Genomic DNA, 12,570 nt, shown 5'->3' with positions numbered 1-12,570 from the left:
TCATCTTGGTCTGACATAGGAACTCTGCCAGATTTACTGACTTGCAGTGAGAAATCTATTTATAGATACATACCTTTAAAATGTGAATCAGAATCACAGAATCCCAAGGGTTGGAAGGGACCTCAAAAGACCATCTAGTCCAACCGCACTGCAAGAGCAGGGTAACCTAGAGTACCTCACACAGGAACTTGTCCAGGCAGGCTGTGAGCTTATCACAAGGCTACCTCTTGCAGCCCATAAAATGCTTGGTATTGCAGGTCACAAGAGATTTTGGGAACAAGGTGAGCAAACTGGTCAGCAAAACCAGACCCTAAACTTGACACTTTATTTTCTGTCTTGTATGAAAGTTACCAGAACTGAAATCAAAACAATTCTTATTTTATATCCATCCTCTTGGCAACAAGCAACTCTCATGGCTTTGTAGGAGACCCTGGATTTTAGAAGGTATTACTATAACTGTGAAGAATTCTTACCTCACCTATGGCCCAGGTGCTTTGTCTGTCTGGAGAAAAAAAGGAAAACCAGCTGCCCTACTAAAACCCCAGATGTTCTTCTTCAGGAGCCCAGTCCTCCTCTGTTCTCTCCAACTTCCAATAGGTAGCGCTTTGTGTTTGTACGCTACTTGGTGTGTTGTGAACTGTTCACTTCAGGATCACATTTTAAAGAAACCCAATGCTCAGAAACTTTAAATACCAATGTCAGCAAAAGATCACAAAGTCTAGAAACGTCCTCTGTAGACAAACAATACTTGCATTAATACTTTCAAACGCATTCAGTAACTGGAATGACAGCACCCATGGTATTTCCATTCTAGTGTGGTTGTTACTGATTTGTCCTCCTTCGGGTAAAAAATGCATATTGCTCTCTCTCACGCACATAGGCAAGCACTCAAAGACAGGTGATGTGCTCTCATGCCATCCACAACTGGTTTCCACGTCAGTTTGTTTTGCCATTTAGACCTGCTTCACAGCCTCCTTTGGTGTTGCAGTCCCTATTTTCTGTAATTAACTTCTGTTCCTCCCCCCTTTTTTTTACAAACTCTTTTTACTCTGATGCTTAGAGTCAACCATCCCCCCAAAGCACTGTGATATTTAACAGCATCCGGAAAAAATGTGGTTAGAGAACTGGGACACTTAAAGGAGACACTGCTCTCATAAGTGTGTATTCAAATTTTTGAATAGACATTCAGAGGATGGGAATGTAGATAAGGGAGAAGTTATGAAAGGGCGTATTACTAATTAACTGTATCTATTTCTCCCCCTTTTAAACTGTTTTTTGTTTATCATTTCAACTGGTAAGGTAATAAATTAAATTAAAGCTGCAGAAGACAATTATAATTAAGTTTCAAAAAGCCAATTGCCTGTTAGTAAACTACCAACTGATAATAACGTAATGGATATTTATAGCTCTTTGCTAAGGATGCCACAGTTTTGCATCAATAACATACTTGATAATCTCCAAACGTTTTACTCAGTAGCCTTTTATTTGCTATTGAAGGTGAGATTACTCTTCTCAAGCTGTCTTTTTAAAAGTATCTCACTTTCATCTTGCTTGCGGAGTTCAGCAAACACAGATGCTTCAGTCCTTTCCTCTCCTATGAAATACTAGCAACAGTACATAATTACTAACATCACACCATATAGAAAACCTTACCATAAAGAACACACTGTGCATAGTTCAGCATTTACAACATCTTGCATTTTTACAGCTTCTTGTTTGAGTCATATAATATATTCTATAGAAGAGAAGCCAAACCACCTTACCCAGGAAAGGAATCATCCACACTTGGGCAGAGCCCCAAATACAGAGGCTTAGGTTTTGTTCCTTTCACGGGGAGCTGCAACAAGACCTGTTTAAAGACTTGAAAAAAAAATTACTGAAGTGATAGATTTTGTTTTGTGTTTGGTGTGTGTTACTGGAAGATTAGTAACTAATTTTTATAATTTCTTTTAATTATTATAATGCATCTGTGTAACTGTCATTTTAGCTGTGTGATGAAGTGTAAATAATTGCAATGTGACTTCTTTGTGAAATGTGTTTCTTGCACCATATGTTTGCTAAAGTTTGAGTGGCCTCATAGTACTGATTGTTGAAGTCATTATGTGGCACTGTATATGAGCCTATCATGTGTACAGCAGTAAGAGAACCAGCTTAGACATAGGTGACTGCCATCCACTGCTTAGGCATTGAAGAAGCAATTGATGAAGCATGAGGGTGTCCCATCTCATTCTCATCTCCTGTTATGCCATTACTGTTCTTGAAACACAAGTGCCAAAAACATATGAGCACCTGCATTTGCCCAAGATAGAGGAGAGTGGTTATACGGTGAGGGTTAAATAGAGGTAGAATGTCAACGTTAGAAACTGTAGCCTGAATTGTGCCTGTAACTACTGCCACAGGCAAGGGGCTTGGAGATTAGAGCACACCATCTTGGATCCTTCACAGAAATATAGCTGTCAACCTGCTCCTTTCCTCAGACAGAGAATGAGGGTTAGAGGAAAGTGATCTGCCCATTCCTCAGCCTTCCTTGGTAGCAGGGTTCAGGCAAGGGAAAAAAAAAAAGAAAATAAATTTACCTATGTCCTGCACATGTGGGAAGAACGTCAGCAAACCTATGTGAGGTATTCCCAAACCTGAAGCAGGGCTGCAACTTCCCCCAGCCACAATTGGCCCTCTGAGTTAGCCTGTAAAGACATTTTGTTTATTCTTCAAAGACACATATCTTACAGCTTTAGCTGAATAAGCATGAAAGCTGAAAAGGGAGATGAAAATATGCAAAGACAAATAGGCAGGACACAAGGCGGGGCCATGAACACAGGTGAAAGCTTCATTGGCAGAACAACAAACAGAAAGGGTTGCAGCATAAGAGCATGAAGCCATCAGAAAGCTTGCCAGGAGCCTGAGGTAACACAGGCTTCCCCTGCATCCCTTCTCTTTGGAGCTAAATGGTGTCATCCTTCCTGTAGGTTGGTTGAGAATAGGGTAAATCCAGGTGATTATGCAAATGTTTGTGCTTCCTATGCTGCCTATCATGAATTTTATTATGGGGATGCGGGTGAACTGACTTGCCCCAGTACTGGCCAGATAATTACATGGTCATTACTAACCACATTACTGAAAGGTAAATATGCAGTTATTTTTGTCTATAAAATCAGCTCTTTCAACCTTCAGACTAATTCCACGCTATTATGCAGCAGTATGTAATTATAATAAGACAGCTTCTACCGTCAAAGAAGCAGGCATTATTCCAAATTAAATCTTTAAGGGTTTTAAGTAAGATGTGCAATCTGACAGCAGGATTTGTCCCCTACCATCCACCCAACAAGAATTCTAAAACTGTAAGTAGAAAATAGGTAGTCACGAGACCCTGTTACCAGACATAAACACTAACAATTCCTTTCCCATTCAGATTTGGAACCAAACCCACTTTTTTGTTTTGTTTTGTTTTTTAGAAAGAAATGCATTATTTGGAGAAACATATTGCTCTTCCCATCCCAGAGTCATGACTCCTGAGAGGAGGCACTCTGAAGTTTCTCTGGAGGTAGATGTTAGATAAAACAGAAGAGGGAAGGTAGTTTTATCATATTGCTGATGTTCCTTGTAACTCTTTTCATTTCTTGCAGGTACTGTTGCGTGATTTACCATGGAAAAATTGCTCTGCAGCATCCTGGTGTTTGGAATGGCTGCTATGGTCAATGCTTGTCCCAAATATTGTGTCTGCCAGAACCTTTCTGAGTCACTGGGGACTTTGTGTCCCTCTAAAGGTCTCTTATTTGTACCACTAGACATAGATCGAAGGACTGTTGAACTCCGACTTGGGGGCAACTTTATTATTAATATCAGCCGACAGGATTTTGCTAATATGTCTGGTCTGGTTGACCTTACTTTGTCAAGAAACACCATCAGTTACATACAGCCCTACTCTTTCACTGACTTGGAGAGCCTTCGGTCTTTACATCTGGACAGCAACAGGCTGCCTGACATTGGAGAGGATATTTTGAGAGGCTTAATTAACCTTCAGCATTTGATTTTAAACAACAACCAGCTAAGCAGCATCTCTGATGAAGCCTTTGAAGACTTTTTGCTGACATTGGAAGACTTAGATCTTTCCTACAATAACCTTCGAAACATTCCCTGGGAATCTATAAGGAAGATGATAAACTTGCACCAGCTCAGTTTAGATCATAACCTGATTGATTATATTACAGAAGGGACTTTTGCAGATCTTCAGAAATTGGCCAGATTGGATCTAACATCCAACAGACTTAAGAAACTGCCCCCTGACCCTATATTTGCCAGATCTCAAGTAATTCCATTAGCTGTTACCCCATTTTCTCCACCTTTGTCTCTCAGCTTTGGGGGCAACCCTCTGCATTGCAACTGTGAGCTACTGTGGTTAAGGCGACTTGACAGAGATGATGATATGGAAACTTGTGCTTCTCCTCCAGGTCTAAAAGGAAGGTACTTCTGGTACATACGGGAGGAAGAGTTTGTTTGTGAACCTCCTCTTATTACACAACATACTCACAAGTTGCTGGTTTTAGAAGGGCAGACTGCCACACTGAAATGCAAAGCCATTGGGGATCCCACCCCTATCATTCATTGGGTGGCCCCTGATGACCGCCTCATTGGGAACTCTTCAAGGACAGCTGTCTATGACAATGGCACCTTAGATATCCTCATCACCACCTCTAAGGATTATGGGACTTTCACATGCATAGCAGCCAATGCTGCTGGAGAGTCCACTGCAACAATTGAACTCTCAATTGTTCAGCTCCCCCATCTCAGCAACAGCACAGGCCGAGCAGCCCCACCAAAATCCAGGCTCTCGGACATCACCAGCTCCAGCAAGTCTAATCGTGGGGAAACAAAAGGTCCACCAGAAAGGGCTGTTCTGGTGTCAGATGTGACCACTACCTCAGCTTTGGTCAAGTGGACAGTGAGCAAGTCAGCCCCTCGGGTAAAAATGTATCAGCTGCAATATAACTGCTCAGATGATGAAGTCCTAATCTACAGGTAAATGCAATTGTTGTTTGGTCCTCTGATGATGGCAGGGAGCAGAAAGCAGGGTATTCTCACTCTTTTCTGCTCTCAGACCTTCTACTCTCAGGTCACTGATTTGACTTTGAACTGAGGTAACACTGTCACCATTACAGTATGCAGTGTGGCATTAGTGGTGTCTGATAAATTTGCACTGGATCTTTCAGTTTATCTTTTGGTCTGTTCATCCCCCTTATAAGTCATACGTTACGTATCTCTGTAGTATTCATTCTTCAACAACAGCTGTTTTCAGTAAAATTTCCCATTTAGGAAAAATGGTATCACACTTGGTAGTCTTCTTAAGAGGCTTAACAAAGAAAGAAAAACTTGACAGGCTAGGAGTCAGAAGTTTCACTTTGCAACTCCTGTAGGTGGGATTGAAATATACTACTGAGAGAGATAGCAGTGTGGGAGGAAGTTTGTGCTGTCTACCCATAACTCAGGCTCCAATTATTCTGTGATTCAAGATTTTGGGTTGTTAGCAAGAGATTTTTCACCTATATGAAAGAACTAATTCTTAACTTTACTGACATCTGTTTCACACAGCTGTAATGGCTGACAACTTTGAGGTATTTAATGTTTTATACCATATTAAGTGCAAGAAGAGATAATTTCAAAAGCAATCCCTGAATGTTCATTATGTTTCTCCAGTTATACAACTCAAGTGGCTTTTAATGATATAAAGCAAGAGGTGGTTTTGCAGAGAAGAAGCAATACATTTTAGGGACTAAAAATGGGTAGGAACAGTACAGGAAAGAAGTGTTGCTGCTTTTTCCTTCTGTCTTGGAAGAATGATTGACATACTATGTTCATGATAGTGATGAATCCCTGGAAACCACACTTTTCTGCATTTTTTATTCCAAAGACAGCAGTATCAGATGCATTGAGCTGAAGTCTACCTGGCTATGTGTGAGTTACCAGCAGAAGAATCTCATGGCAAAGTAAAAGCAAGAATTCCTTTAGCTTTATAAGCATCCTGAAGCCAGCAGACAAAAACTGGATCTGGTAAAGGAATAAAGGAAATCTCTAATTTGAGAACAAATTCTAGCCAAAACATAGTCAAAGCTGATGATTTCCTCAGTAGTCTGCTGCCCTACAGCCTACTCTGTCCTTTTACCACCTGGAGTGAGAGCTGAGGCACTAGTCAAAAAGAGAGGTAGTAAATGTTCGAGTGATGTTTTTAGCTCACAGTGAAATATATTTATTTTTTTTCAGAACTGCTTAGTTTACACAGAGAAAATTTTGTTCTAGCAATGGTTTTGTGTCAATCAGTTTAGAACAGAAATAATGAAATGATTTATTTACCTACTCCAAACTCTTTGCCAAAAGTAGGAATATTGACATGAAAGTCCAAAGAACATTCTTTTTAAAGGGTATTTATTAAAATATGAAATAATCTGAGAATTTCAGTTCTGTTAACTTTCATTCCTCAATTATTAAAATATGCTGTAACAAATCAATTAGCAGGTGGGAATTATTTGTCTTGCTCTGGCTGAGGTACAGAGGAACTAATATGTGTTAACTCTGGGACTTCCAACTATGTGGAGTTAGGTAGAATGAAAGGATAAAACTAAGTAATAATAAAGTATTAGGAATAGAATGAAAGAAAATTTGACAGTGTCAAGTTTTCTTGAGGCAAAGCTTTTGGCAAAAGCTCAACACTATTTAAGATCCTGAGCCCAGTCGAAGTGTGAAAAAATATTCTGAAGGTTGTGTATAGTCATATGACACTGCATAGTGAATTTAGCCCAGAGAGCAGGAATATCTGCAAAGAGAATGCAGAAGCTGTCAGATGTTGGAAGTGGCTGGTGGTGTTGATTTGTTGAGAAGGAGGATGGCCAGGGTAAATAAAACAAAACAATGCAGAAGTGAAGATATGTAATGTAGTAGGTGGAGGGGTGAGAATTTAATGCCATGGGCAAAAAAATGAAAGATGCCATCTTGCTAGCCTGGTCTGGAGGAACAAGTGGCTGCCAAGGTGTTAGGCAACTCTAAATTCTTATCCTGTCCCCACTGCCACCTCTCAGTGAGATTTTGGCCCTTTGTTGCTTTACTTGGCTGTGGCTCAGTTTTCCAAGAACACAATGAGAACAGTGCTATTTCCATAAGTCTCTCATCAGGCCTTTTTGAGGAGTCACTGATGACGCATAGATCTTTACATTCACAGCTCTCAAAAGCACTTCACCAATGAAAACAGATTATTTTTTTTTTTCTCTGTATTTTGCACTGGGCAAAAATGAAGCATTGAAAGATGAAGTGAATTGTCCAGCATCTGAGAGTTAATCAATGGTACTCATAATATCAAAACCAGCTCCTGTGACTTTCAGTCAGGGAACCACTCAGCCACTTAGAGTTAATTACCTAAAGCTGTTTTGCTTTAATTGGTCAGATGCATATCACTGCAACGAGCATGTAGAAAAACCTAAGGCAAAAGGATTTCTACAGTGCTCTGCTCTATAAATTGCTGTGTATGTGCTACATGGAACGAGATACTGCTTAGCTGATGGGCATTTAATATATGTTAAGATTTGTCAGTATGTCAGGACTGAGGCACACTGCCTGTGCTCAGTTTGAAGGATTCCTGCTTCACTAGTAAAAAATGTATGCACAGAAGACAAGACCTTGCTGTATCCTCTGCTAAGAATTTTTTCATTAATGTTGTACTCACAATGAAAGAGTGAAAGTAAAAGTTCTTCCCTCCCTATTGTTATTAACATATTTCCTGAGCATTACCCAGGACACAAGTCCCATTCCTGCTTCTATCCCACTGTGATCTTCCACTTGTAGAAGCTGCAGGTGGTAGAAAGGGGACATCAGTGGGGTGAGATTTGCCCTATGAAAATTCATAGAATCATAGAAGAGTTAGGGTTGGAAAGGACCTTAAGATCACCAAGTTCCAACACCGCTGCCATGGGCAGGGACACCTCGCTCTAAACCATATTACCCAAGGCCTCGTCCAACCTGGCCTTGAACACTGCCAGGGATGGAGCATTCACAACCTCCCTGGGCAACCTATTCCAGTGCCTCACCACCCTAACAGGAAAGAATTTCCTCCTTATATCCAATCTAAACTTCCCCTGCTTAAGTTTTAACCCATTACCCCTTGTCCTATCACTACAGTCCCTAAGGAAGAGTCCATCCCTAGCATCCCTGTAGGCCCATGAGTGCCCATGTGCCCATGAGTGTTAAGGGATCTGGTTAATGTCAGCATGAAGACATTAACTTTGAACAATCATGGCACTTGGGAAAAATCCTGAGAACTGGAAGAAAGCAAATATCACTTCTATCTTCAGAACAGGCAAGAAGGAGGACCCAGGGAACTACAGTCAATGCAGCCTCACCTCAATCCCTGGAAGATGATGGAGCAACTAATCCTGGGTATATTTTCTGGGAATGTGATGGACAAGAAGGTGATTTGGAGTCATCAGCACAAACCTGATAACATTTTATGATGAAATAACTAGGTTGGGAGAAGAGGTGAGAGAGCAGTAGAGGACGGTCTCCCACAGCATCCTTGCGGCTAAATTGAGGAAGTGTGGTCTGGATGATCGGGTAGTGAGGTGGACTGTGAACTGGCTGAAGGAGAGAAGCCAGAGAGTTGTAGTCTATGGGGCGGAGTCTAGTTGGAGGCCTTTATCTAGTGGAGTGCCTCAAGGGTCGGTACTGGGACCAGTATTATTTAATCTATTCATCAACGATTTAGATGAGGGAATTGAGTGTACTATCAGCAAGTTTGCTGATGACACTAAGCTGGGAGGGGTGGCCGACACGCCAGAAGGCTGTGCTGCCATCCAGAGGGACCTGGACAGGCTGGAGAGCTGGGCGGGGAATAACTTGATGAAATATAACAAGGGAAAGTGTAGAGTCCTGCATCTGGGCAGGAACAACCCCAGGTTCCAGTATAGGCTGGGGAACGACCTGTTAGAGAGCAGTGTAGGGGAGAGGGACCTGGGGGTCCTGGTGGACGACAGGGTGACCATGAGCCGACACTGTGCCCTTGTGGCCAAGAAGGCCAATGGCATCCTGGGTTGTATTAGAAGGGGGGTGGTTAGTAGGTCGAGAGAGGTCCTCCTTCCCCTCTACTCTGCCCTGGTGAGACCGCATCTGGAATATTGTGTCCAGTTCTGGGCCCCCCAGTTTAAAAAGGACAGGGACCTGCTGGAGAGAGTCCAGCGCAGGGCAACTAAGATGATTAAGGGAGTGGAGCATCTCCCTTATGAGGAAAGACTGAGGGAGCTGGGTCTCTATAGTTTGGAGAAGAGGAGATTGGGGGGTGACCTTATTAGTGCATATAAATATATAAAGGGGGAGTGTCATGAGGATGCAGCCAGGCTCTTCTCAGTGGCAAACAATGAAAGGACAAGGGGTAATGGGTACAAATTGGAACACAAGAGGTTCCACTTAAACCTGAGAAGAAACTTCTTCTCAGTGAGGGTGACGGAACACTGGAACAGGCTGCCCAGGGAGGTTGTGGAATCTCCTTCTTTGGAGACATTCAAAACCCGCCTGGACACGTTCCTGTGTAACCTTATCTAGGTGTTCCTGCTCCGGCAGGGGGATTGGACTAGATGATCTTTTGAGGTCCCTTCCAATCTCTAACATACTGTGATACTGTGACTATCTTAAAGTCACTATGTCTTTCAATACTGTCTTGTAAGATTGTTGTAGAGAAGCTGATGAAGAAGCTCATGATAAGGAGCTCCTGAGAAAAATTCAAATGAAAAAAGAGTTTTATAGAAAGTGGAAGCAAGGGCAGGCGGGCTGGGAAGAGTACAGGGATGTTGTTCGGGAAGCTAGGAACCAGGTCAGGAAAGCTAAGGCCCAGTTAGAATTAAACTTGGCTAAGGATATTAAGGATAACAGGAAGGGATTCTACAGGTACACATAAAATAAAAAACAGACTAGGGAGAATGTAGGTCCCCTCAGGAAGCTCTCAGTTGAACTAGCTACACATGATTTGGAGAAGGCTGAGGTTCTGAATGACTTCTTCGCCTCAGTCTTCTCTGACAAAAGCTCTGACCACAGCATCCAAGTCTTGGAAGGCAGATGCAGGGACTGTGAGAATGAAGACCTTAGGCCCACTGTAGGAGAGGTTCTGGTTTGAGACCATCTTAAAAATCTGAACGTGCACAAGCCCATGGGTCCTGATGAAATCCATCCATGGGTCCTGAAGGAGCTGGCGAATGAAGTTGCTAAGCCGCTGACCATCATATTTGAAAAATCATGGCAGTCAGGTGAAGTTCCCGACGACTGGAAAAAGGGAAATATAACCCCCATTTCCAAGAAGGTGAAAATGGATGACCCGGGGAATTACAGACCAGTCAGTCTCACCTCTGTGCCTGGCAAAATCTTGAAGCAGATTCTCCTGGAGGACATGCAAAGGCACGTGAAAAACAACAAGGTGCTTGGTGACAGCCAACATGGCTTCACTAAGGAGAAATCCTGCCTGACCAATTTGGTGGCCTTTTATGATGGGGCTACAGAACTGATGGACAGCGGTAGAGCAGTTGATGTCATCTACCTGGATTTGTGTAAAGCATTCGACACTGTCCCACAGGACATTCTTGTCTCTAAATTGGAGAGACATCAATTTGATAAATGGACCACTCGGTGGATAAAGAACTGGCTGGATGGCCACACACAGAAAGTTGTGGTCAATGGCTCAATGTCCAGCTGGGGACCAGTAACGAGTGGTGTCCCTCAGGGATCTGTGTTGGGACCGATCTTGTTTAACATCTTTGTCACTGACATGGACAGTGGGATTGAGTGCGCCCTCAGCAAGTTTGCCGATGACACCAAGCTGCGTGGCTCGGTTGATACGCTCAGGGAAGGAATGCCATCCAGAAGGACCTTGACACGCTTGTGAGGTGGGCTGATGCTGACCTCATGAAGTTTAACCATGCCAAGTGCAAGGTCCTACAACTGGGTCGGAGCAATTCCAGACACAGCTACAGGTTGGGCAGAGAAGAGATTCAGAGCAGCCCTGCGGAGAAGGACTTGGGGGTGCTGGTTGATGAGAAAATGAACATGAGCCAGCAGTGTGATCTTGCAGCCCAGAAAGCCAACTGTATCCTGGGCTGCATCAAAAGGAGCATGACCAGCAGGTCAAAGGAGGTGATTCTGCCCCTTTATTCTGCTCTCGTGAGACCTCACTTGGAGTATTGTGTACATTTCTGGTGTCCTCAACATAAAAAGGACATGGATCTGTTGGAACAAGTCCAGAGGAGGGCCACGAGAATGATCAGGGGAATGGAGCATCTCCCATATAAAGATCGGCTGAGAAAGTTGGAGCTGTTCAGCCTGGAGAAGAGAAGGCTGTGTGGAGACCTCATAGAAGCTTTCCAGTATCTGAAGGGGGCATATAAGGATGCTGGGGATGGACTCTTCCTTAGGGACTGTAGTGGTAGGACAAGGGGTAATGGGTTAAAACTTAAACAGGGGAAGTTTAGGTTGGATATAAGGAGGAAATTCTTTCCTGTTAGGGTGGTGAGGCACTGGAATAGGTTGCCCAGGGAGGTTGTGAATGCTCCATCTCTGGCAGTGTTCAAGGCCAGGTTGGACGAGGCCTTGGGTAATATGGTTTAGAGCGAGGTGTCCCTGCCCATGGCAGGGGGTTGGAACTTGATGATCTTAAGGTCCTTTCCAACCCTCACTATTCTATGATTCTATGATAAGTATGGGCTGCATGAGCAGTGGCATGGATTTAAAACTAGACAAATGGCTGAGCCAGGGGAGTTCTGATGAGTGGCACAAAGTCTAGTTGGAGACCAGTAACTAGCAGTATATCTCAAGAGTCAGTGCTGGTCTACAACCTTTTTAACATCCTATCCTATTTAATATCTTCATTAATGACCTATATGATGGCACAGAGTATACCGTCAACAGTTTGCTGATGACACAGAATTGTGAGGAGTGTCTGATAGAACAGTGTCATCCAGAGAGTCCTCAACAGACTGAAGAAATTGGCGGTTAGAGGAAACCCATGATATTCAACAAGAGGAAATACCAAATCCTAGCACTGAGGAGGAATAAACCCATGCACCAGATAGGCTGGGAGCTTTGCAGAAAAAGATCTGGGAGTCCTGGTGCACATGAGATTAAGCATGAACCAGTGATGCATCTTTGCCATAGGCTAATAGTACCTTGGGCTGCATTAGGAGGACTGTTCCCAGAAGGTCAAGGGAGGTGATCCTTCCTCTCTATTCAGCATTGGTGAGGCTACACTTGAAGTACTCTTCTGGCTTCTCAGTACAAGAGAGACATGGACATACTGGCAAGAGTCCAGCAAAGACCCACTAAGATAATGAAGGAACTGGAGCACCTCATGTGAGGAAAGGCTGAGAGACCTATGACTGTTCAGCCTGGAGAAGAAAAAGCTTAGGGGAGAACTCATCAATGTGCAAAAATATCTGAAGGGAGAATGCAAGAATGGAGAGTTAGGTTTTTCTTGGGGGTGCCCAGTGCTAGGACAAGAGGCACCATCTGAAGGTACACAGGAGGTTCCATGTGAACATCACAAAATACTTTTTT

General features: G+C 43.1%; 1 protein-coding gene across 2 annotated transcripts in view; it reads left to right on the top strand.

Moving 5' to 3' along the window:
• LRFN2 (leucine rich repeat and fibronectin type III domain containing 2) overlaps positions 1 to 12,570 on the top strand; it is a 245,202-nt gene that overhangs the window by 124,907 nt on the left and 107,725 nt on the right. For both annotated transcript variants that reach the window (XM_061365998.1, XM_061365996.1), the window contains exon 2: positions 3,624 to 5,016. In XM_061365998.1, the coding sequence (XP_061221982.1) occupies positions 3,644 to 5,016 (1,373 nt within the window). In that variant the 5' untranslated portion in view covers positions 3,624 to 3,643. The remainder of the gene's footprint in view (positions 1 to 3,623; positions 5,017 to 12,570) is intronic.

Source organism: Neopsephotus bourkii, unplaced genomic scaffold (genome assembly GCF_033783945.1).
Source record: "Neopsephotus bourkii isolate Nb327-2 ecotype Australia unplaced genomic scaffold, CSIRO-AGI_Nbou_v1 NB_1292, whole genome shotgun sequence".
In the NCBI taxonomy this organism is placed as follows: domain Eukaryota; kingdom Metazoa; phylum Chordata; class Aves; order Psittaciformes; family Psittacidae; genus Neopsephotus; species Neopsephotus bourkii.
The sequence above is the reverse complement of the archived record's forward strand: the minus strand, read 5'-3'. Positions and strand labels throughout refer to the sequence as shown.